General features: G+C 45.0%; 4 protein-coding genes across 10 annotated transcripts; 2 read left to right on the plus strand and 2 right to left on the minus strand.

Annotated features, from left to right (window-relative positions):
* The first annotated feature begins 1054 nt into the window (after nucleotides 1-1054).
* Nucleotides 1055-10658, plus strand: e2f2 (E2F transcription factor 2). Its single transcript, XM_084677574.1, has 7 exons — nucleotides 1055-1863; nucleotides 6947-7046; nucleotides 7196-7415; nucleotides 7572-7733; nucleotides 7890-8004; nucleotides 8125-8332; nucleotides 8500-10658. Exons 1-7 carry the CDS (start codon nucleotides 1600-1602, stop codon nucleotides 8799-8801), a joined length of 1371 nt encoding a protein of 456 aa, XP_084533700.1. The 5' UTR covers nucleotides 1055-1599; the 3' UTR covers nucleotides 8802-10658.
* A 593-nt stretch (nucleotides 10659-11251) lies between these two features.
* On the minus strand, nucleotides 11252-17572 carry slc25a29l (solute carrier family 25 member 29-like). Of its 6 annotated transcripts, none has more exons than XM_084677603.1 (6): nucleotides 17179-17572; nucleotides 15834-15877; nucleotides 14942-14985; nucleotides 14588-14671; nucleotides 14333-14391; nucleotides 11252-13243 (listed from the first exon to the last, which is right to left on the minus strand). In XM_084677603.1, the coding sequence occupies exon 6, from the start codon at nucleotides 13241-13243 to the stop codon at nucleotides 12479-12481; it is 765 nt and encodes a 254-aa protein (XP_084533729.1). In that variant the 5' UTR covers nucleotides 14333-14391; nucleotides 14588-14671; nucleotides 14942-14985; nucleotides 15834-15877; nucleotides 17179-17572; the 3' UTR covers nucleotides 11252-12478. The 6 variants fall into 6 exon arrangements, with proteins under 6 accessions (XP_084533729.1, XP_084533738.1, XP_084533720.1 ...); XM_084677612.1 differs by having other exon boundaries at nucleotides 14333-14464; XM_084677594.1 differs by lacking the exon at nucleotides 14333-14391 and having other exon boundaries at nucleotides 17179-17570.
* Nucleotides 17573-18251: 679 nt separating this feature from the next.
* slc25a47b (solute carrier family 25 member 47b) lies at nucleotides 18252-21062 on the plus strand. Its single transcript, XM_084677687.1, has 6 exons — nucleotides 18252-18599; nucleotides 18712-18755; nucleotides 18862-18933; nucleotides 19014-19196; nucleotides 19362-19623; nucleotides 19740-21062. Exons 1-6 carry the CDS (start codon nucleotides 18563-18565, stop codon nucleotides 19982-19984), a joined length of 843 nt encoding a protein of 280 aa, XP_084533813.1. The 5' UTR covers nucleotides 18252-18562; the 3' UTR covers nucleotides 19985-21062.
* On the minus strand, nucleotides 20992-25746 carry wars1 (tryptophanyl-tRNA synthetase 1). Of its 2 annotated transcripts, XM_084677677.1 has the most exons (12): nucleotides 25670-25688; nucleotides 25487-25582; nucleotides 25060-25191; nucleotides 24708-24915; nucleotides 24511-24619; nucleotides 24245-24364; nucleotides 23892-24074; nucleotides 23566-23666; nucleotides 23090-23202; nucleotides 22627-22800; nucleotides 22304-22444; nucleotides 20992-21577 (listed from the first exon to the last, which is right to left on the minus strand). In XM_084677677.1, exons 3-12 carry the CDS (start codon nucleotides 25171-25173, stop codon nucleotides 21419-21421), a joined length of 1422 nt encoding a protein of 473 aa, XP_084533803.1. In that variant the 5' UTR covers nucleotides 25174-25191; nucleotides 25487-25582; nucleotides 25670-25688; the 3' UTR covers nucleotides 20992-21418. The 2 variants fall into 2 exon arrangements, with proteins under 2 accessions (XP_084533803.1, XP_084533796.1); XM_084677670.1 differs by lacking the exon at nucleotides 25487-25582 and having other exon boundaries at nucleotides 25670-25746.
* Between the last annotated feature and the right edge of the window lie 22 nt (nucleotides 25747-25768).

The raw sequence follows: 25768 nt of genomic DNA on the forward strand, positions 1-25768 counted from the left end.
TAGCTGATGGGGACTAAACTGCCTCCAACCCTTTCTGGGGTTACCCCTCGGTCCGTCCAGGGCCTAAAGGGTGCTATTGAGCTGTAATTAGCACAGTATGCAAGCACACCGACATGCCACATCGTTCTTTCTTAAGGTGGGTGTCCACAACAGTCCTCACCTCATCTGACTTGTATGAGATTTTCCCAGGGTCTATCCGCTAGAGTGGGGTTGTAATTGACGCCATGGGCCTCGCAGGTACTGTGTACAAACAGCGCAAGGCTATGTGTGTCATATTTCTCTTGAGGGTCTGGCATGGGGGTGGGGGCACCTCATTGAATCATGATGATCGATCAATGTGTATATGTTTGCTCCATGGGCGTATCTAGCCCTATCACTAGCTCCCCCCCCCCCCCCCCCCCCCCCCACACACACACACACAAAAAAAAACTCTTCCTATAACCACTAGAGGAAACTATTTAAAAGCATATTTAAAATAACATAAATCTGGGGGAAGATGTCCCCAGTCCTCCCTAGTTTTGCTGGGTCACAGGAAAAATAATAGGTTTTATATAGGGGCTTAGCCCCTCCAAAAGTGGGAACCTAGATTCGCTCCTGGTTTGCTCTACACGTTTATTCATATTATCACATTTGTGCCACATAATTCAACAAATTACAGACGTCTCACTTGTAGTTTGGGTAAGAAGCTCGTTTAAAGGATTACTTTAAAGCAGACTCAACAAAGTAAATAATTTAATTATTGTTTAGTTACGTGTGTCCTTTGTCTTTAAACTATTGTAAAAATATGAGTGAAAAAGTAACGTTGGAGGGTTTTTTTTGAATGATAATATATGTGATAATATTGGATAAGCGACATGTTTCCAAATTTGTCATTGTTCTAAAAAATACTACACAAATTATACTGCTGCTTCTTTAAGGTTTGGCACGCCCAGATCCAACTGTTCTATGCAAATATTATGCGGAGAAGGACAATCCGAACGTGCCGCTGGCCAACCAGGATCGAGTTCTAACCGCGGGAGATCTAAATTTCGCGGGACCAAGTTTGGCGGTAAAAAGTAATTCTTGTAAGCTCCCGTTCTCTTTGAGTGACAAGCCAACCCTTGTAGCTGGACAGACAACGGCTACAGTCTCTGTTTCCGTAAACGAAGAATACTCGTAATAACTGTGGAAGATCCTGCAACTCAAGAAGAAAACTTTTACATCTGCTGATTTGAGACTTTTTATATGTTGGACTGTTTATTTATTTGAGAATTCAGCTTAAAGCAATATACCTCTGTACTTCTTTGGACAAAGGATAATATCGGTTTCCTTTTACAAGCAGCTGAATTGGATTCTTGCATCATCATATTTTTTACTGTGCGAAAGATAACTGTAAAGCATATTATACGTATGCATTTTGCACGGATAATATAAACGAAATAGCTGCTTTATGAAATTGCTGTTTAGTTTGAGAAAACAAAGTAGGCTATCCTTTGCCATAGGAAATAGCCTACAGCTCGTGAGCTAGTAACTCATTGAGTCCAGTCATACTCCTCGGTGTGCAACTAGAACAAACCCAGCAGTTTAATTGCAACGATCTCTTCATTTTAGTGAATCAAAATGATCCGGATGCCCAAAGGCATTTCTCCTGCATCAGGTAGGGGGGCAACGGGACTGTCCTGCTCGCAAAAGAAAGTTCTTTCGGGAGTAAAGACAGACTTCTTCAACACTGGACTCTCGAGTCCACCGATGAGTTCGGTACCGACAGGGTACTTCACTCAGATATGCAACACCACAGCAGCGGAACAAAGGGCGAATTGCCTTTATGCAACCCCCCACGGACCTGAGGCCAAACCCATCAGAGCATCCTCCGGTCGACTCCCGGTAAAGACCCTGTTAAACAAAAGATGTGCCGGCCACAGTAATATGTAACTGTATAGCATACAGTGATGCTAATGTATTGTGTTCTAGCTAACTAGCAAGCAACTACAGTGTGGGCAGACTTTATTCCTCATTTCCATTGGTATGCATGCATTTTAGATGTTGTAGTCGCCTGACGTACTCTTAGATACAATATAGAGTAGTCAGTGTGCGTTCACGTGAATGAATGGGATAGTCATCTTTTTTTTGCGCTGCAAACGAGCGAGAAACTAGTTTTACTGTCTCCCTGACATTTCTCCTCCCGCTGCCGCATCGCAGCTGTAGCTGACCCCCCCTCCCCCCCAGAAAGAATGGAAGGATGAGTTGCTCTCAGTGGGGGTGTGTGTGTGTGTGTGTGTGAGTGTGTGTGTGTGGGGGGGGGGGGTAGAGCAGTCGTGGGCTGGGATAGTGCATGAAACAATTCCCTTGGCTTATGCGTCCCACCACCACTAGCACCATTATAGGGTTTAAGTTTGAACTTTTTGAGCTGAGAAGGAGATATGTCATATCTCGAGAGAAAAAGAGAAGAGTAACTGGTACGTTATTTCTCACAAAAAGCATTTTGCAGTAGTTCAGGGAGTGTCCTTCAGCTGTTGAACAATAACCACACCTAGCCTATCCAGTCAGCACCTGTTAGGTAATGTAAAGGCCGTCAATCTGTTTGTGTCTCGTTAGTGTCACCGCTGGACAACTGCTGTGTTGACCTGCATCTGTGTAACTTGTTGACCCTGGGATGTAAACCCTGCTGTGTGTTATGTTGTGCTGTGTGTATTTTAAATCTCTGCGTCCCATACTCGCCTGGTTACTACAGTCTAATGTTTCAGGAGTTGTGAGGTATAACAAAATAAGCCACTTGTGATCTATTTGTCACGTGACATTTCAGATTTAAGCCATGGCCCAGGAGCGGCCATCTTGTTTCAGCCCACACAATCTTCTCAGACCAGCTATGCATGTGTCAGGAGGGTGGGTTAGGAAGATGATGCAGAAATACAGTACCCCATGGACATCAGAAGATAATAACATACACACCCAGTGTGTTTTCAGACTGATAGTTTGTGTGTGTGAATATATGTCTACAAGAAGGAGGCTCTCATTCAACAGTCTGTATCAGTAAGACCCATTTGAACCATACTGATAGGACACTAATGCCATTTTCATTATATTTTACCTACTCAAGAAGTAAATGAAACTGAATGTTTGACCCTGTTCTTATCAGCTATTACTTAGATAAGAGGGCCATGCCAGGCTGGATGCCTGACTCCTGTCATTTCTTAACTACAATCATTAAACAACATCATGATTACAACAGGTTGGTAAGAAACCAATTTCCCAAGGCCACCGGAAGGCCTATTCTGGCACTTCCTTGGAAAACCACAGAAAGAAAAAATAGAAGAGAGACGTATGTGTCAGAGAGAGAGAGAATCGTTGTGAAAATAACCAAAGTGGAACATTCATCAGTAAACAGGGATGTCTTCCTCGTTTCAGTCCCTCTGAGTGACTCAGTGACTGAAGCAGGCAGAGTGTCAGTCATACCTTAGTCAGCTTATCCTGAGACATAGAGATGATTGCCTGTTTCCATGCTAATATGTGATTGTGGCAGGAGTGAAAATTGGTTGGGGTTGTTGAGTATGACTCTGCAGCCGTTTGTGTTTCCTGTATGGGTGAAAGTCCATGTTGATCAGAGTGTTTCTGTAAAAGGCAGCTACCACTAGAACCATGTCACACCAAGTTGCCAACACTAGGCCTGACTGACCTGGTCCTATCCCCAGCCCCCAGACACCTACCAGAGACTTCCATTGGGGATTTGCATGGGGTGTTAGGGTGTGAGATTGCCCACTTAGTAGACTTGTTTGTAGGATCTGCTTATCTTGGTGCTCCATCTTCCTGCATTTCCCCCTTTGTCCAAGGCCCTCAAAAATGCTTCCAACTCCTGATTATTAGCATTTCAAAGTCCTCTTCCCTACTCTCCAGCTCCTCAAACAACCAGCCCAAACTGACCAGCTCCTTCTCACCACCTCCTTCTCTTCCTTTGGCACCCTAACATTGTGTATGTTTGAAAGGTCAACTCTGAAATAGGTTGTACTGGAGAGGCATAAGGACACTCCCAGGATAACAATGCTAACATGGTTCTGTTTTTTCTAGGCATTAGGGTTTGATGAGTGAGATTCATGTGGATGAGCCTGCTCACACACATCTCATCTGACTGGGACATGTTCAATTCCTGTGAAATATAGACAGTGAAATATTCCAAAGCAGGTACAGAGAGACTAGAGGAATGGGGAGAAAGCGTGGGAGGGAGAGAGAGATATAAAGAATGGTGGAGACACTGACTGACATAGCTGGACTCACGTGTGTCTGGGTTTGCCCTGGGTGACACCATATTGTCTGTATGGTGCAACACTAACTCATTTATGTGTGCTTTGAGGTAGAGAGGAAGGGCTCAGAATTAGTTTCAGACATATGGTCATATTCTGTAAATAGCAGTAGTTAGGTTTGTTTCTCTGATCAAGGAGTTTGTACATACAGTTGTGTGTGTGTGTGTGTGTGTTCAGTATTCAGCAGTTGAATCTGTTTTCTCAGCATGGTTGGCTTACTGTGGGACAGACAGGACATGTCTTTTCTCTGAGGCTGTGTTTGCACAGTGTTGACACAGCCTGGGAGCTCTCATTCAGACAGTGAGGCCTCCCTGCAGTTTTCTCACCAACAGCTGCAGGGCACAACGACAGCCACTGGTGCAGGAAGTAAGTCTCTTTCTGCTTCAGTCAGCAACCAACACAAGTAATAAATACAACTATTCTGAACTGTCTGTATTGGTCCCAAATACAGGTGATAGGAGTTCTGGTCAATAGGATGGAGACAAACTGCATCAAGAAAATTGTTGAAAGCGAAAATAAACCTCCACCTTCTGTGCTTTCTGTATTTGACACTCCAGCTAATTCAGCGAGTTGTGATTGGACGACAAAAGATTCTGATCCCCCCAGAGAAGTCTGAAAGGAGTGGTGACAATTTTCTTGTTCATTCCGTCCCCTCCTTCTTCCCCAGGGCAGAGTAGCTGATTTACTCCTGCCTGACCACAGACCGAGGTTTTGTGTCTCCTCAACTGTGGTTGAACAGGTTTCCAAGTGAACGGGTCATTACACGTCAACTGTAGAGTGTGTATGTAAAGTACCATACAGGACACCTATTTCCTGTAGCTCTCATTGCTAGCCTGTGCTCAGTAGACGTAGTCTCTACTGAACTTGTTAAAGTTGAAGTGAAAGTGGAATGTGCGAGCAGTGGAAGCATTGGCACGTCTCTACTTTCAACACACACACACACACACACAAACACACAGGCACACAGACATACACACACACACCACCTGCTGCTATGTCCCAGATGTCGTTCCTAACAGGTGGACTTGTCACAGAGGACACTGGGACAATGGTCTCCCCCCCTCCCCCTTTTTTTTTCCACTCTCCTTTTCACACTCATACCATTTTCCTTACTCTCAGATTTGCTGAAGCACAAATCTACAACTGAAAGAAACGACATTTCTTTGTTCAGTGTGGTTCTGTCGTTCTGTCCTTATTGAGCCATGCCTAGAATTTATTCCAGCGTTCATAATAGTCGTTAGTGTAAGGGATAGACAGATAGGACCTCATTGACAGGATTAATCTTCTGGGTTAAGACATGTGTTGCCCGTAGCTATGCATTCGCAGCATGTGCTGAATAACCCTAGTCATCATGCTGAAGCAGACTATAGTCTGATTGGGCATGTGTGTGTGTGCTGAGGGAAAGGGGGGTCTAGGGGGTACTAGAATGGTGTTTGTGGGTCACATGGGGGGGTTATGGTAAAAGGTTTCCGTGTCACTAACTCAGAAGTAGAGGAGAGTGGTGAAGTAAGGATGGAGAGAGGGACGGAGAGGAAGGTGTGAAGGGAACTGTGCCCCCCCCCACACACACACACTCACCACATCTTACCATCAAGTGCTAATTAGCCGGCACCGTCTGGATGAAATCCTACACCTTGTAAGATCACTCAACCGTGTGAAGGCAGAGGTAGAGCTTCAGGTGTGTGTGTGTGTGTCTGTGTGTCTGTGACTTGGTGTGATGGCTCTGATCTGAGAATATGTCGATCATGTGTCGTACAAGTTAACGCGTGGGTAAGTGTGTGTGCGCGTACGTATGATGTATTAAGGATTATAGGCAGGTGACCAATGGATTGAAGCCGTCTCGTGGCAGCAGTGTGTGAGACAGGAATGTGGCAGCCTGCCTGTGTGTTCTTGAAAGACAGAGAGAAGAAAGGAGAGAACGAGAGAAAGGAGGGAGGTTGGGGAAGGGGGAGAAATGCAGGCCGAGGGGAAGAGGGGAGTTGTTGAGTGAGTCCAGGGATATCCTGGCGTTTGGCAGGCGAGGGTCGGGAGGTGGTCCCATACACATGCACACACACTAGCCCACCGCCCCAGCCCCCTCTTGAAGTACTTGAGAATGTGTGAGGGTGCTTTGTTCTAGTTCTTGAAGACCTCTGCTACATTTACAACCCGGTACTTTTCAACAGTCCCTACGAATCCCCTTTCTCTCCTTAGCACAGATGTGAGAGTGCTGTGGATGGGCTGGGCTCACTCTATAGGCCTCCTCTACCACACACATGATCTATAGCTCTATGGGGCCATGTTAAAGGTCAAAAGGGCTTGTTAAGTATTCAGACACACAAGAGCCAGTTTCTACAGGCTATAGCTGGGATATTATGCCATAGAACTCAGCTCCTTTCCAACAGCTTACACTCTTATTCAAAACTCTCTCAAGTCCAAGAAAGTACATTGTATTGTTTTCACTTTAGTCAAAGCCAGTTAAAGCCATCAAATGCTAAGGTTATACCATGTTCCCTGAACCAGTGTCAGCCTAACTCTTTGTTGGGCGTGGTAATCTGTAGTCAGTTCAATTCAAAGGAATTTACAAGACAAACAAGTATTTTACCTTGTCAAAGTTCCAGGGAGGTAAAATGTATTGAGCGCTACACCAAGAGGCTCTCATAAAAGCCCTTCATATTTGTCGCCCCCTGCAGGCCAAGAGAAAGCTGGACCTAGAGGATCCTCTGTACCTGCCAGACTTTAGGACACCAAAGGGCAAGAGCAGCGCTGCCGCCAGGATCCCAAGCCCCCGCAGTGAGTGTCTGCCTGTCTGCCTGTCTGCCTGTCTGCCTGTCTGCCTGTCTGTGCCTCCACTTCTGATTTCTCACCCTGCCACGTCTTCATCTCCTAACTCCAGTCCCCCGCTCAACCACAAATCCTCTTCTTGTGTCACTTCCCCACAGCCCCTAAGTCTCCAGGTGAGCGCACGCGCTACGACACCTCCCTGGGTCTGCTGACTAAGAAGTTTGTGGGCCTGCTCAGCGAGTCGCCAGATGGGGTCTTGGATCTGAACTGGGCTACCGAGGTGCTGGAGGTCCAGAAGCGACGCATCTATGACATCACCAACGTTCTAGAAGGAGTCCAGCTTATCCGCAAGAAGTCCAAGAACAACATTCAGTGGATGTAAGTAGACCAGACAGGAAAACCTACCATAGACACCCCATGCCCTGGCGGAGACCTTTCTAGTGACTTTCTAGGAGTTTTACATTTTTGAGACCTTTCTTTGGTTATGATACAGAGGTGGACCTATCTGACTGAGGGTGTGTGCGTTTCGCCCAGGGTGGGTGGTGTGTTTGAGGGGTCCGCAGGCGGAGGGGAGAAGGCACGGTCGCTGAAGAGAGAGCTGGCGGACCTGGACAGAGCGGAGCACGCTCTGGATGATCTGATCCAGTCTAGCAGCTCCCAACTCAAACAGCTCACAGAGCACAAAGACAACCAGAGATATCCTTTCAGTCCGAAAAACTGCTTCCACATCCCCATGTATGTTCTTTATGCATGTCTGTCTGTCTGAGTCTGTATGTTTGCGTGTGTTCATCGTGTTCACCTGGACATGTGTCGGCTGTTCCGGTTGGTCTACATTCCTTGACTCTGCCCCACATTAGGTTATGTGACCTATCAGGACATTCGTTCCATTAGCAGTCTGCAGGACCAGACGGTCATTGCTGTCAAGGCCCCCTCTGAAACCAAGTTGGAAGTTCCTGAATCTCCGGGGGTGAGTGAAGATCTCCATAGAATTTTTGTTGTTGTCTAGGACTAGGTTTAATCCATGTCTGGGAAACTGGGTGGAGATGTTTATACTAATCCTAAACCCTTCCTCCCTATCCTCCTCCAGGGCTCTCTGCAGATCTACCTGAAGAGTAAGAACGGGCCTATTGAGGTGTACCTCTGTCCTGAGGAGGGTCTGGAGGATGCTAGTCCCGTCAAGAGCACTTCCACCCCCAGGAAGGACTACCCTAGCCCCCACCCTCAACCTCTGGGAACCCCTGCCACCCCCACCACGGCAGCATCCAGCTACACTGTCAAAGAGGAGCCTATGGAAGGTAAGCTTTTTTGGGGGCTGTAGTGAGGGACAGTGTTGGGTAGGCCTTATTATTAAAGTTTATAGTATTTGTTCTTTAGACACGTCTTAACTGTTCTCGAGTAGTATGGGAGTAATCCTCTCGTCTCCTTTTCTCTTCTCCCCACTCCTCTCTTTTCCTCTCCACAGCTGCCCTCACCGGACCTCGTCCCCTGCCCCCCCCCAGCACCCCGGGCAGCGGTGCCCTCCCGCCCCCCAGTGGGAGCAGCTCTCTGCTGGACGTGGAGGGCCTCCTGGGTCTGCCCCCCAGCCTGCTGCAGATCACAGAGGACCAGCTCCCCGGCCCCTCTTACACCCCCGACCCCAACGCCCCATTCGTCAGCTTCTCCCCACCCCTCGACCAAGACGACTACCTCTGGGGCCTGGAGGACGGAGAGGGCGTGTCTGACTTCTTCGATACCTATGACCTGGGGGATTTACTTCGTAGCTGAGATAGAATGAGGGAGCGCGATGGAGAGGGATTCGTGGGAATGCATCTGGTAGGGTGGGATTGATGAAGAAGGGGAGGATGCGACAGAAGGAACGGGGGAGGGATGAGCTATGTAGACTTTACACTATGAAGCCATGCTTTGCTTTAGCCATGTCTATTTGGTGTCAGTGAGGCGTTGCCTCTAAATTCTTCATGCAAAATGTATATATTTGGGGTTCAGGGGGAGGGGAGGGTTGCATGCACTGTCCAGTCTTCAAAGCTGTTAATGTGACTCGTTTGTAAAGAACAGATGGCTTGTTACGGTCTAGTGTGCTAACTGATCAGACATAGCAGCCATCTTTTATGCATATCAAATAATATAGCTGGGGCATGTGGGAGGAATTGGGTGTTTACATTGAAAACCTCAAATCTCAGGAATTCTTATGCTCTTTTATTTTCCAAAGTCAACATGTTTTCTCCACTGTTTGACCATCAGCCTCTTTGGCAATGTATCATGTCAGCTTTAACTCAGTGGCTTCACAGGGTGGTATCCATGCTTGGGATGTATGTTACCACCCAGGTGTAAGATACCAGGGATCACATTGAACCTGTTCAGGAACAACTCCTCCAGCCCTTCAGTCCTCAACACTTAGTAACATCTGACGGAATAGGGCAATGCCTCAACAACCTCTTCTCTGATAGGTGGAATTTCCACCATATTGTTGATACTTCTCCTACTCTGTCATAGAGTGTAGAGGGTCGTGGCTGGCTGCAGTTTCTCCATAGGTCTGTGGTGTATGTGGTGTATTTTCCCACTGAATCTAAGGTATTGTAAAGTATTTCATAGCTGGTTGTATGGATAACGTCCTCCTCTCAGACATGATGTGGTTGTTCAGGTGAAACACAAAGGTTCACAGCTGACCAGGCAGGGTTTTACTGTTGCTATATTATCAACATGTGGGTGGGTAACGTCACAGATCATGACCTTGTATGGATCCATCAATCAAAGTTATGTGAAGTCACCATATCTACCTAGTCTTTGATCCTTTGCTAACCAGGGACATAAAATTTGGCAGCTTAGTTTCTTTTTTTGGGGAAACTTCTCTCTGTCTATCAATGTGAATTTGTATACCTTTTTTTTTTTGTTGCGTTGAATAACTTGAGTATTAAATTGCTATATATTTCAAAGGAAATCATTCCGTAAGTGTAAAACAGTAATATGCAAACACCTGGCTCAAATGTGTTGTTTCCGGGAGTCAATTTGGAGTCGTTTTGTCTCCCTCTGCAGTTGAAATTGATGAATTGTTCGATTTGAACCCTCCGCATGCATCCACATGGAGAACTTTTTTTTCTTTTCTAATGAACACTTTCCCCAATATGTGTGGTAGATTAAACTAGGTTAACAAAGGGCAGAAGAATCACCCTCAGTGTCTCAAAAGCTGTGAGCCCTTTTTTTGAGACATAACTATAGAACTGTATTCTAGACGTTTCAGAGATGGGATTACAGTTGAGCTCCTTGCCAGTCTGTTTCTGCCTTTACCCTGTGATGTGGGTGAGGTCAAAATGTCCTGTCCTAACAAAACTTGAAATTGTGTGTGTGCGCGTGTGTAATATTTGAAAATAGATGAGTGATATAAGGTTTAGATTAGAAATTCTGAATTAAGAAAATGTATTTTTTTCCAATAAGCATTATTTTTTTGTACCTGTACAGAATTATTTTGTATTTATACTTTTTTTCCTGAATAGAATTGAAAAGTTGATGAGGACCTCGGTATAGAAACAAAACAATTGCATCTGTGACATGAGCACTTAATATTTTGTAATATTGTGTGGTCTGTTTAAATTGAATAAATAATTAAAGCCATGGTGTACATGTGGCATTCTGCACTCCTTGTTCATGACATCATGTGTAGTCACCCATCTGTGACAGCAGACCAAAATGTCTGATGTTAATCTCAGCAGCTGCCCTGACAGAATATCTCAGAATTCTGATGAGAATTCATAGACTTTTGCAGTTTGTATTCAAGCATGTTTGAACAATACGGCTACAGTAAACAAGGTAATACTGATGACCTTTCTATCCAGTGAAATTGGTACATTAACACACTGGTAGACAAAAACACTTAATAGCTCGAGTGTCACTGTGTGTGCTGGTTGTCCCTGGAAACCTCCTGACAAAGAGCATGTGAGGTTGACTTGGTCAGAAGGTCAAAGGTCAGTATGGAACAAAGGAGTTGATCTCTGTTGTAGAACATATAGAACACCACAGGCCAGGGACCCATCTGCAGTACAGGCATCTTAGCTATGAAAGAGCAGTGCCCAGGTAGGGTTAGTTTCATCATCTATTTTTGTTCTCTAGAAGAGACAAAGTTACAAAGTGTGGTTGTGCGTTTGTTGTAAATGGTTCAATTGGATTCACTCAAAGCCGTGTAGCAACATCTTGTATACAAGCTAATAATCAGGAGAAACAGACTGATCAGACTTGGTTTAATTTTACTATCGGTTCACATACATTACATAGAATATTAAAATCTTTGCCAGTCTGAGATATACATTAGCCCTTGAGTGTAAAACATTTCTAATTGGACCATTATTCCATCCCATGGGATTGGTTGGGATACAACTGAATGCCCAACCCACAAGGCCATAACTTGATGTAGTGGCTATCAAACTGTAACAAAGAGAGAAGGAAAGACAGACACGATCCAAGTTCACATTATACGTCTGTATGACGTATCTGTGCAAACAGTCCAGTTATTGTGCCATTAATTCCACAACCACATTCACTAACGGGGTAGACCACATCTTAGTGGCTTGATTCTGCGCCTAACAGACATTGCTACTGGATTCAAGCTGAGAGGTACAACCTTCTAGCCAATAGGAATACACTTAGTTGTCCTAAGTGTAACAATTTCAACCCTTTGTAACTTCTCACTCTTAAAAGTGTGTCAGCCCTGTTCACATGACTTCAGAACATAAATATCCAGTGTAGTAAGCTACAGCTTTACCAGCCAACAGTCTGGTACCAACACTGCCCCGATACTGTCAAAAAACAATGGTTTCACAGTTTCATTTTAAAAGCTAGGGGTTTATGAAGATGTTTAGTTTACTAGTAAGTCAAGTTGATCTCAGGTGAGATACATACTTTACCATAGGACGGAGTAGTCGAGGCTTCTGGAACAAAAAATCCTGTCATGAGGTGCAAAGTCGTGACTAAATCCACGACATGCATGGACATGCTCATGGGTGTGTTCTCAGTAACCTTTTCTTTCTGTCTTTCTGTGAAATTGCAACAGTACATTTCCAAATTAACCAAAACAACAATTGAATAAAAAGGCTGCCCTGTACAAAAGGTAAGGTAAGACAAAGGTCAGACATAAGTGGGATGCATTGTATTTACAAGCATAGTCTCCATGTAAAGATATAGACTTGTTTTGTAAAAAAAAAAAAAAATGTGCCTATGTTTTAAAGTTTCAACCCAGTGGTGAAGCTACACAGACAGCGAGAGGCTCTGAGCACAAGCAGATCATGGGACGTCAGTCGGGGACCAGCTACTGTCCCATACCATGAACCATAGGAGGCAGAACTGAAAACACTAATCCTAGATCAGCATTAAGCTCCACCTAACTCTTCATCTCGTCGCTGGTGTTCAACCACCCCAGCCCAGCAGAGGGCTCTTCCACCACCACGACCTACAGGTTATATGCTGGAGGTCTGGGCTTGGGACTGCAGTGCGTGGGTGACAGGGGGCTCGCAATCCTGCAGGCCCCTGTCCTCTCCGTCTCGCATGTACATCAGGAATAGAGTCACAGTGGCAAAGGTGGTGGCGTTCACGGGAAAGGCTCGGAGCAGGGTGGAGGTGAGGCCACGTGTGAACACTTTCCAGCCCTCCTTCTTCATGCTCTGACGCACGCAGTCCGCAATGCCATTGTACTGGTTCACCCCGCCCACCCCGTCAGCCTGGAGGCGGGACTTGATCACATCCACGGGATAGGTGGAGAGCCAGGAAGCGATGCCGGACATCCCGCCCGCGAACAGCAGTTTGAGGATCATGTAGGGGTCGTCTGGTTCGCAACCAAGCGAACGCGTCAGCGTGTCATAGGCAAGGAAGTAGACACCAAACCCAGGCATTTCTCGCATTAGCGTGGTTGTCATGCCTCGGTTGATGCCCTTGATGCCTTCCTTTCTGTATATTCTAACCAGGCAGTCCAGAGAGTTCTTGTACAACTTCCTTGAAGCCTTCTTCTCTCCTGTGCCCTGCAACTGCATGCGAGTCTTTGCCAGCTCCATGGGGCAGCAGATCACACACTGGATGGTGCCGGCTGACGCGCCTGCCAGGAACTGATTGAGGGGTGTGTCTTTGGCCAGTTTGCGCATGGCGTTGCCCTGGACACCGAACACAATGGCATTGATGAAGGTCAAGCCCATCATTGGTGAACCAATGCCCTTGTAGAGACCCAGCATCTGAGGAAAAACAAGCGACAAGTTAGCCTCACAATTATTACAGTAAAAAGGGAACAATAAACATTTTTGCTTCTACATATATTTTTGTAAGAGCAAAATGCTATGTTTTAAGTTTCTGTGAACAGGGTTTATATTTCATGGAGAAGAGAAAGACAGAATCCCTTTGTAGACGGATGAAACAACAGACGGAAAAGACACAGGAGAGTGGAGGGAGGGAGGGGAGAGTAGATAGGAGAGAAATAATTGGTAGAGTAGCTTGGAAGGGAGATCAAGTTAAATGACCCTGAGCATGTTGGCACAGGAAGGGCTCTACTGATCATTACACAGGCACAATCTTTCTCATTTCAACAGATGCTGACTTGAGTAAACATGATTCTCACAATGGAAGCTTTAGGGATAAGGCTTTACTCGCCTGGTTGGAATACATTTACATTTAGTCATTTAGCAGACGCTCTTATCCAGAGCAACTTACAGTAAGTACAGGGACATTCCCCCCGAGGCAAGTAAAGTGAAATGCCTTGCCCAAGGACACGTCATTTTTGCACGTCATTTTTGCACGAACCTTCTGATTTATAGCCTGATTACCTAACCGCTCAGCCATCTGACACCAACTACACACAAACATTTAATAAAATAGATATGTTCATTCATCTACAGTTGAGAATAGTTTCTTACTCATCTATTTAAACACTAAGCTCACAGTTTTTAGCCCAAGACAGCACTAAAACTGGACACAGGACTGTTTCAGATACAGTAGATAATGCTGATTCTACAGCACACGTATTCTGGGACCGCAAGTAATTTAGCTAGCAAGCTACTGAGACCATAAACTTGCAGCTCAAAATGGCACAGTATATTAATCTTAATATAGCTCAGGCCTGCAGTGTCCTCACCGACCCCCAGCTTTGATGTGTCGTGCCACCACAATTTCCAGTCTCCCCCCCCCCCTTCCCAGCAGCTTCTTTATTACTGACTTCCTTTGAGGACACACAGAGTTAGCTAATGAGAAGAGAGCTAATGAGAGAGGGAGCTTTGTACTTGGAAGGAGAAATTATTCAAATGTGAGAATTTGAATGAGCCTTGACTGACCAACTGGCTGGTTCACGCGAGGGCCAGGAACCAAGGGGGAAACTAGACACCGGCTCCACCTACGGCAGAGTTTTGGCACTGCTTAGAGCACATGGCCGGCCAACCCTCCTCGTGGCTGCCGTACAATGGCGTCTAACAAGAACATTTATTAAATAAATGTATATATATATAAATAGCAGTAGAATATTGATATGTTAAATTTGTTGCTAGGCTACAGACTTGCTGATGCTGACGGTCAAGATGGCGACTACTCACAGACTCCTGACGTATGATGGACTGGAAGCAGTGGTAGGTTCCACGGTACAAAGGCTTGTCCACATTCTGAACTTGAAGTCTGACCTGAGCACGAGAGGAAGCAACTGATGACATGTATGCCAACTAATAGATATGCAAAGTAACAGCAACAGGTAACATTAGGTACACAAAACAACTATCCAAGTACATATAATTCGACACACAGAGAGAGAGGAAAGGTGTTAGGGGTGCAACATGGGTTCAACAGAATAGAAAGTTCAATAGAATTGCACAATATTCTGCCGTGCTTGGATTTCTGTTTCTCTGTATTTCACAAAACAGGACACAGGGGAGAGACAGTATGAATATACTTACTAGGTCCCACTTCCGTGGAGAGGTTGTTAATCCCTCACCCTCATCTACAACAAAGTGACACTTGTGCTGTTAGACAGCCCACCCAGAGCCCCTGGCCTACCTCACCCCCAGCCCCTGGCCTACCTCATCCCCTGTCTCACCCCACCCTCACCTCTGCACCATCCCACATGGACCTACTATCTGACCATCTTATAACCACTAACTGTCTGATATGATTGTCTGAGTCCAGGTGGATGTTTCAGTGTGTGTCTTCCAGACAGACATATTAATGGTCTAAACTGATAAAACATTGATGCAAAACATACTAAATACTGTTAATATTGTGCTATGACTTAATTACACATTAAGTAAACAGCAGGTGAACACATTACATTAAATAATTGAAAGTTAAGAATGCGACTGAACATTCCTACTTTTCATTCTAAACTGGCTCCCAGCACATATATACTTAGCAAAACCATCAACCACTAGCTTTGGTCTTTAAACTGCCCTAGTTTTACAGCAGTTTTTTTCTAAAGTATCTGGCATTTCCTATGTTTAGGGGCAGCAAAAGTGTTCTGTGGTTGCACTGGTTAGCATTATAGGTCTACCGGGTACATCTGGGTCACTTGTAAGAGGGATGACCCTGCATACACGTTGGAATCACCGACTGGCTAAACATTAATGAATCCCACAGACTAGGCTAATCTGGCCTGGGGGATGATAGGAGTCAGGACAATGGATTACATGTACCTGTGTAGGCCCAGCATTGAAACAACAGAAATAAATGAAAAAACAAATGGAATGTCACACTATGGAGCTCATTCTGAATGTCACAATATCAGAATCCCATCTTGAAAGTATCTGTAACAGAATCCAACCTTTACTGCATCACACAACAACAAAAACTCACCTTGACTGTATCAAAGGGATGTCCGACCAGAACACCAGCAGCACCTGAAAAATACAAGACAAAATGCTACCTAAAATGTATGTTTTTTTGTGGGGGGTTGGAAAGGAACCATGCACATATTTTGTCCATTGGTTTGAAAAATGACAAATCTCTGTGGCCAATGAGTCTATTGGGTTAACTACATAATGCAGCCCTGTCTGAATTATGACTGGTGAGAGCAAGTTGAATGTACAAGTGCATCATTTACATTTAGTCATTTAGCAGACGCTCTTATCCAGAGCATTTTCACATTCTACTGACCAGGCAGTCAGATATGCATGTAGATAAACAAGCACGCAGTTCGACTGTCATTGATGGACCGATGAAAACATACTCCGTGTCCGTGAGACTCGAAGCTTCTAGGAATAAATATTCGATCACAAAATACCCTAATACTGCACTTGATGCTAGAGACACAAAATATATCAACCTTGCCATTTACACAGCTAAAACAAAACAAAGATGAGTATTTTTTTTTTATGTAACGACACAAAACCAAAGTTTACTTTAACTGTTCTATAGTGTTAATTAATCAAAATTTCATCACGGATATCACTTCTGGTCACACTAAACAGTATGCACTTTCAGGTGGACAAAACCGTATGAAGATCTATGAAAAGACACAAGTTGTCCTACATGTTTAAGATTGTATTCCACCTTTCCCTTCTACCGATTCAAGGCAAAAAAAAAGGTATTGGAATGAGGTTTTCAAGAACTAACAAGCTCAATATGACAAGCAAATGTGTGCAAGCAAGTTCTGAGGAATGCAGACAGGTTGGTTGTTTGACTTGCTTAAGATAACACCGACATTTTTTAAGTGGCGCATTTGACCGGTTTAAGGGCAAATCGTCAGGAAATTATGCATGTCTGAAGAGACACTAGAACCCGGCCTGAGAATATCGGTAGCTTGCTAGCTAAGTACCATGCATGCTCTTCTGGGTCATCACTTTTCCTATGCAACTGTGTTTTCTCGTTAGTTTTGCCACCATATTGCATGGGTGACAATCAGAAAATTAAAATCAGTAAGTTTTAATAAACTAACCTTGGACATTTATTACTTGATAGTTAACTACGCAATACTTGCATTAGCTAGCTTGCTAATACTGTATGCAAATCATTGTCTTTCAATGCGACTGCGAGGCGGGCTCACACTGCTAGCAGGACATCAGCAGCCACGTAGGAAATGTTGCCAAACTGGCTCCCAAGTAAGCAGTAGCTAGCTGTAGATGTTCAAAATGTTATTAATTGGAGAACTATTGATTGAAAATAAATAGATTCAAAACTTTGGCTAACTTCAGTTACTTACCTCCTATGCACCCCGCAGCGAAGTCCATTGCCATTACCTTAATGCTCTTTAATGCAAAATTAGGGATAGGATATCAATTCTATCGGCAATCTTAGCAGGTGAGAAATCTTTGTAATCTACCTACAGTACGTTTAATTAACAGTTTAGCTAGCCACCTATTTAGAACTGTGCCTGGCTTGAGATAAAGCCCAGCCAACACCGTCTGTGTTAGCTGCTAAAGAATATGGTATGTGTACTAAGTTAATGAAGTGAGTCTCCTCTCTTCAAGAAAGTAGATAGCCACACCACCAGTTGATCTATCCAGCTCTTTCTATTTCTGAGTTCAAACAAGTGGGAGGGATACAGTTTGCCCTATTTGGAGAAAGACTTTGTCCAATCGGATCGCAGTGAGCAAGACAACACCCCCTCTGCCTCTCTGTACACCCCTTCATTTATTGGTTTGCAGTCTAGTTGAGCGTGGAGCGCTGCAAAAAAAAAAAAAGCTCGATTGCATATTTTTGTTTACAAACCGCTGCTAATTTTATATCAGATATTCTTTGTTCTTATACCTGTCTGACCATAACCGAGTATCGTCACATTAACTGATTGGGGCTAAGGTCCCATCACCTGCAAGGACGTGTGGACTAATTTAATTTGGAACATTTAGTGCGATGGCCATAGACGATCGCCCTTCTGGTCAAAATTGTGGGTTTAAAACAAGGAGTTGGTGTGAGTCCAGCACTTTATGGATGGACCTGTCCTCCCCATAAGCATACTGTCTCTCTCTCTCTCCCCCCCCCCCCCCCCCCCCCCTCTCACACACACGCACACTAAAGTGTGGTGAAACTAACCTAATAATAATAATGATAATAATAATACTAACTAATGAGACACCAGATGGGACCTTTCTCGTTTTTTACCCTGTATATAGCCTACCCTGCAAGGATGTTGGAAGCAATAACATTGCTAAAAGGAAGGTAAATTGAATACATATATACCATATTGCCATGATCATTTTTAATTATTTTAACTATTTAGGTCAGTGATTGGGTCATTGACCCATACAGCATTATCTATGATTGCTGTGGCAGTTGTTGCACCACGAGTCATGGATTACTGTGACACAATTCGTTGCTCTTTTGACGTTTTGACGTGTGTACCCGGTGCCGATAGCAAGTATAGCATGCTAGCATGAATTGAGGTCATTCACGGTCATTAACTGTGTCTACCAGTTTTACAATGCATATTAGGATAATGATATTGAATAACCTTAGGTGATGAAAAATTAATCATATGACTTCGAAATTTAAAGATCTGTTAGAGATCGGGAACGTAAATCTATCTTAGCTAGCTAGCTAAAGTACCGGGTACAGTACTGTAGACTGCGGATGCTCGAAGAAAAAGGATGCATTTAGCCGATTTCGTCGCTGGGTCCGTCGGAGGTAATGAATAGTCATACATGGTCGATCAATTTAGATATTGATGATTATATCGTCTGTATAAGAATATAGGGATTCGCCGAATAGTCTAATAGGAAACCTTTTTTGTCGATAGGAGCGTTTGGAGTTGCTGTTGGGTATCCTCTGGACACAGTGAAGGTATGGAATTGCGTTGATGCCAGAAGTGTAGCTTGTTAGCTGTTTCCATTGTCCGTTGTGTCAGTGATTTAATGTAAATTGTCTTGGTCTTATCAAATCATTACAGGTGAGGATACAAACGCAAAGGAAGTTCACGGGAATCTGGCACTGCATCCGTACTACATCCAAGACAGAAGGGGTGAGTTCCTTATTCACCATATAGATTCTCACATTTAGAGTTGGGTATCTTCAGAGATGGAATGTGCTCTACTTCTCCAGGTAAATGGCTTCTACAAGGGCATGTCCATGCCGGTCACCACGGTGTCCATCAGCTCCTCTGTGGTGTTTGGTACCTACAGGAACGTTCTCCAGTGTCTCCGTCAGCTTCGCAACTCCAGGCCAGACGCTCCTAATGCCAAGCTGGACATCTTCCTGTCAGGAATGGCTGGGGGGGTTGCCCAGGTAAGCTAAGCTTCATGAGTAGGGTGTGTGTGTGTGTGAGAGAGAGAGGGGTGAGGCTGACGGTGATAGTCTTTAGTTAACAAATCAAAAATCAAATATACTTAGTTCTTCCTTTCCTCGCTCTGCCTCTCCCTTTCTCCCATCCTCTCCCCCTATCTCCCCCAGGTGTCGGTGATGTCTCCAGCTGATATCGTGAAGGTGCGTCTCCAATGTCAGATGGTTCCCTACCAGGGCTCAGATGCCCAGAAGCCTAAGTACCGTGGACCAGTGCACTGTCTGCTGACCATCGTCAGAGAGGAGGGGGTCCTGGGGCTGTATAAGGGGGCCCAGGCCCTGGCCCTGAGGGATGGTCCCTCCTTTGCCACCTACTTCCTCACTTACAACCTCATCTGTGAACAACTTTCACCTCCTGGCACCAGCCGGCCAGGTAAACAAACAACAGAATCAATTACATTTTGACCTGGTGGCCTTTGTAGGGAATACATCTTCTCTGAACACCCAGTGTGTGTACTGAGCTTGTGATGCTCTGTCCTTTCTCTCCAGAGTGGGGGGTGGTGTTGCTGGCAGGCGGGCTGTCAGGCATGTGTGGTTGGTGCATCGGCACCCCCATGGACTTGATCAAGGCCCGTCTGCAGATGGACGGGATGGGTGAGCGGAGGTACAGGGGCTTCTTTCACTGCATCTCCCACAGCGTCCGCACCCTTAACTGCATACGAGCTTTCCCCGTCAACATGTCCGTCTTCGCCATGTACGAAGTGGTCATCCGACTGCTGCGCACCGCACCTTAGGCCGTCATGAAGTTCAGAGACCTTATCTTAATTGAACAGTGATTGAGAGGAGGTTCTTCCCTTTTTTAAGTTAAGGGGAAAGGGGGGCTGTGAATTAGTTTTAAATGTGTTTGGTGCTGTCTCTGCTGACAGCAACAATTCTTGATCAGAGTGATGAGCGAGAGCAATGCCCCTGTTCTCTCTGTTGCTGCTATGTACTGTTTATCAACACTGTTGGTGCCAAATTGCTCTTGCACAAAGTGACCGTGATGTGAAGGAACTAAAAAACATATGGCCTGTCTAACAATTTGGTAAACTATTTGCACATTGGATTTAATTTCAGGGGGATAGGTACTGTTTCTACTGATGGCATTCCGTTGTCATTTAACTGGTCTAAGAAGGTGCTTTTGCTGGAAATGCAACACCCATTCCTTACTCTTTAAAGACATATTGGACCCAACAGGACTGGCTTGATAAAAACATGTATGCTTCTCTACATAGCTATTACCAAGCTGTTCATGTCAGATCAGTGAATTGTATAATGCAGAATGGAAGTTTTTCATTTAGAGAATCTGAATTTGAGAGTTATGTCTCATAACACTCCCGTTCCAGGGAAGGGTTGGGAAATAGTATTTAGCATTACTAATATACTGACGTCAGTCTTGGTCTGGTACATAATTGCTGTAACTGGAATCAAACAGTATCAAGTCAAACATTTACCTCATATGAAAGATGGCAACTACAGTATTACTGTAGAACTGCCTTATGGCATACCTGTTAAACCAGGGCTGAATCCCTGTATTTAACTGATGTACTGTACTATGTACCGTTCAATACATTTATATCTAGTATTCTACAATGTATCCACTAATATTGTATAGTGGTGTGAACTTTAAACTGGGATCAAACTGTCAGTGTTCACCTTGACGTGAAACATATTTCTTGGTATGCAAGTGTTCCTTCATACCAAAGGACACCTAATCAGATTGCTGTGTAATTTGTTGTGTGACTGACAAATATAAAAAGTGTTTATAGTGAAACGAAGAATATTTTATTAATATAAACTGTTTAATTATTTGATAAAAAACTGCAATCACAAGACCAGACATTATTGTTTTATTCACAATGGTGTTGTGTTTTTCTGCCCATGCTTTGTTGAGCTGAAATGTTTCCATTCCAGACACTGCAGTGACAATGAGCTGCAAGTGGACAATCTGTATACAGCAACACATCAGCCATTATCTGGCATCATCCTGTCCCTGTTGTGGTCAGCATGTGATGTAAACGCAAGCCAAGTTGGACATGCAGCTTCATTCAGTGTTGGGATCAGTCCTTTCAGACTTCCTGGCCAAACAGGAAGTGACCGTTTGAGGTAAAACAGACCCTTTACACAGATTCACTTAGCTTCTTCTAAAGCACAGGCATTTAGCAGGTGATTAACAGGATAGCCAGAGGTTAATATTGGAAGTTTAGAGGTCTGGGTGTCATGAACTTCTTCACTGTCTCCTCTGTGACCTGTTTACGCCTCTCCTGGTGAGCAGTAATCATTGGCTGTAATGTCTCAATCAGAATCTTCTTCAACTCCCCAGTTAGCAAAGCTCCACTGGTATAGTCCTGGAAGGAAGGTGAAAAAAAGAAGTAGTGGGAGAGACAGATAGCGCAAGAGGGGATAGAGTGAAAGTAAAACGATGATAATGGTAAAGGAGACAAAAGGAAGAGAACAAAAGAAATTCACGAGTGTGTGCTCAGTACAGAATACACCAAACACTGATTAATCCTGGAGGTGACTAACATTGTTCTTGGGAGCGGTAAATTCTTATCTGGAACAAAGGGATATTGTCCTGTGTTTGACACACGAGATATATACTGTTGAAGGCCGTTCAATCTATATCTGAATATAAAACACAATCACTGTTATTAGTCAGGCTACAGACTAAATACAGAACACAATGTTCTCTGACGGCTATCCACTTAGTTGTCTCTGCAAAACTTTACTTCCTAACAGCGTCCTATGCCCTCACCTCACTCCTCTTTTTACTCGTCTCTCCAAACTTCCCAGGGTTTCCTGCAGCACTTTTCAGATAAGGCGGCTGCCTAAGCAACACACTAACTACATAGTTTTTTATTCATATCAATATCCGCAGTTACTCTGTCCTGTTTTGTCCCTTAGATTCCAAAACGCCAGTCTCCCTTCTCTGTAGAACGCATTTGTCTATCGCACAAAACATTCCTCCTCCACCCCCCGGTCTGACGGCAAACCCCACCCTACCACCTTAACTAATACATTTTCTTCGGGACAGCCTGCATCCCGTCTTCATTTCCCCTCTTCCCCCTCCCTACCTGTCGGATCTTCTCCAGCTGTTCGTCGTCCTCCAGGAAGAAGGTGAGGTACATGAAGGACACATCTACGTCCGGGTTCCCTCCAAACTTCCTGTGGTCCTCCACTGTGTCCCGTCCCCCCGAGAAAGCATGCTTGTTCACCTGGAGACCGGACACAGTTAGTGTGAAGTGTCAACATGTCGGTGTTGATAGTAATCAGCACTTTTGTGAGGAGATGCAGCCAGGTGTTGTTGAAGAAGTATAGGTCAAGAAGTATAGGCTTTTTCACAAATGTGAAAAAGAAAGCCGACGCTCTTAGTGGAGGAAGAGTCTAGTTCCGTCACCTTGTTCTTGATCTGCTTGGGCGTGTCTGTGAGGAAGATGGAGGAGTTGGCGTCGCTGGCCGACATCTTGGTCTGAGCTCCCTGAAGCGCGGGGAAGAAGGTGGAGTGGAGCAGCGCCGGCTTGGGGTAGCCGATCCTGGGAGCCACGTCACGGGTCATCCTGAAGTAGGGGTCCTGGGGTAGAAAGAGCCAGAGGGGAGGATCCAGTCAATCTTAGTCAAGGTGGAAGAGAAAAGCAGGGTGTTGGTGTGTAGTAGGGAGTAGGGAGAGGGGAGAGGAAAGGAGCAATGAGAAGGGAACGATGGAACCGCAGAGCGGTGCCATGCTGTCATTTAAAACCAAGATATGAAGCCTCAGTCTGGATGGAACATGAAGACCACAGAATCAGAAGGGAATAGTGAGCTGCTGGTTCTGGATGTGGTTGAAACGACATGCATCATCATTCGCTGTGTGAAAGTCTAACCTGATCAATAGCACAAGGGATGAGGCACTGGATGTCTTTCCTGCCTTTGAAGATCTGAGGGAAAGAGTTGCTGAAGGATGGAGCAGCCTGGATGGCAGGGAAGCTAATCTTTCCTAGGTGAGGGAAAAGAGATATGTTGAGAGAATGAGAGAAAGAAAGAGGACAAAAGACCAAGAGATGGAAGCAACAGTTTTACAATGATAAGTTACGTTTTGAGACTATATTAGTGTTTTTAATGATTCTGCTTAATTCCAGCTGTTGGACTTTGGACAGTTGGACCGACCGCACCCTTCACACTGAGCTCACCAGCAGCAGTGGACAGGGTCATGCTGTGGTCTCATCATACCCAAACATCTTCTTAACAGTGAAATAGTTGAGACTCCCATAATCTTTCACAAACTTGCCATTTACGAGTTCACCAGCTTGGAATTTGAGAAACATTTGGGTTTATCATTCTCTATGGCTGCCTGACTCACCGATGCAATCGCTGTCTGTAAAACCGAAAATCCCTTTGACCTGGTTAAACGTGACGTGTTTTTGGATCTTGACCACGTTTCTGTAGAAGTCTGGAGATGCCCTGTGGAAATCCCAGTGTCAGATGACAACAGCACCCTCGTGTGGACACACATTGTCTGGGATCAAGCCAAGTTCTGAAGGTTTTGACAACTAGTTGGAAGGCATGTCGGTGAAGGGGATACAACTAAAGAAAGTATGGCTTTGAAACATGCTTTGTCAGGAGATATTGTTAAGTGTGGGTAAGAGTAATATCTGTTGCCGTTGTCCTGCAGGGTAGGCCTCTCACCCCATGTAGTCAAGGTCGGAGAATATGAATGTTTTGTTGACGTCGAAGCCGCAGGCGATGATGTCCTTGGCGTTCTCCACTGCGTAGCGGTGGCAGTCCTCCAGAGATAAGTCCTTCCACAGGTACTTCTCATCATCCGTCAACTGGATCACCAGGGGGATGTCAAACACATCCTGCAGCCACCTGGGGGTCAGGGGAGAGGGATGGTCAGGTACCTTCGTTTACAGCTAAACCCTGAGCTCGACTTACAAGACTGGGTCGAACGTGTGTGTTTTCAATTTGTTGGAGTTGCATGCTGTATAGTTGTGCTGATCCATTGTTATGTTGTAGGTTGTACGGGTTCGTGGGCTCACTTGGTGAAGATGAAGGGGATGAGGTGCCCCATGTGCAAGGCCTCTGAGGAGGGGCCTCTTCCTGTGTACAGGTAGAAAGACTTCTGCTTCTCATAAGCGTCCAGCACCTGGTGCATGTCTCTACAGTGAAAACAAACACACCGATCCTCAGATGACCCCATATGTGATAACATCAAATACAGAATGGTACTCACGCTCACACGTTCACAGACTCACTATCCCATCCGAGGAAGAACCCTGTGATAGGTAGACAGCTGACAACTGACCTGTGTGAGAAAAAGATGCCTCTGCGTAGGAAGCGGTGAGCTCTCTGTCCCGAGACTTTCTCAATCCTGTCCACCAGCTCCTGGTCAACCTTACTGCTGCCGAACCGCACTGGAAAGACACAAAACGACATACATTTGTATGACTACCACACATAGTCTCACACAAACCCCATATCATGTTTAGGGTCAGGGCTGACCTATGAGCTTGTCGTAGTCCACTCCCTTGGCGTTGCTGGTAGTGACATTCCAGGGGTCCACTTGGTCCTCCCCGTCCTCCTGGGCCCCGTTGTCCTGGGTGACCGAGGCCTCAGTGGGGGGGCTGCCCTGTTTGTAGTCATTGCCTGTCAGCAGTTTGTAGTCCAGCTTTTGCTGCAGTAGCAGCTGCACAGCAGCATCAATGTCAGCCTGGGGGTTCACAACGCACCATGAGGAACACATCTATGAGTCGTAACCACCCGAAATGGGACGTTACCGACGACGACTCACTGTTCAGACATACAGGGCACCACTGGACAAAGGGTACAGCAGGTCACAGGATTAAAATCTTACTTTAGGAGCTTTATCTGATTTCAGAGCTCGGACATTGTCCCCTTGTTCCGACAGTTTCTGGTAGAGCTCCATTGGGGTGATCCCCCCTGCGCCATCTCCCTGACACTCCGTCATTTTCTGTCTGGACAATGCCTGGAGCACAGCACAAGTCACATCAGTGTGCTAACAAGCCATATAGTGGACGTATGTATTAACTATGTGCATAGCATGTCCATTCCCCCCCACCCAGTCATTTGGGTGTATTGGAAGGTAACGTGTTGGCCTGTTACATTCTTAAGTTGCCTCATCCAGACGACTAACAGTGCATACTGCATGTCCATCGACACCTTACATCTAGTGTTTGTCTTGCAGAGGTAGATTGCATAAACAATAGCTTATAAAGCATCTTACCAAACAAAATGATAGCTAGGCTAAATAAATCACTCACTGTACTCTTGTGGACCGACGCTATCAGTCACTCATCTGACGAGCAATATGTGAGCATGGTGGCGATAACATGTCCTATTCACTGGCTTTTGGGCATCTGATTGACCAAAATAAACCAGTTTGGAGAGACATAATTCACCGGACATTATTAATTTAACTAAACAGCTTGTCATTTAAACCTCACCGTTAAATTCTTTTGACAGCAGGTTGATTCCTCATTCAACTTGCATCAGCTCAGCAGAACAGGTGTTCGGCTAAAATGAGTCCCATCAAAACAAGCGCT

This window comes from Hypomesus nipponensis, chromosome 3, assembly GCF_054491055.1.
Source record: "Hypomesus nipponensis isolate SF chromosome 3, ASM5449105v1, whole genome shotgun sequence".
Taxonomy (NCBI): domain Eukaryota; kingdom Metazoa; phylum Chordata; class Actinopteri; order Osmeriformes; family Osmeridae; genus Hypomesus; species Hypomesus nipponensis.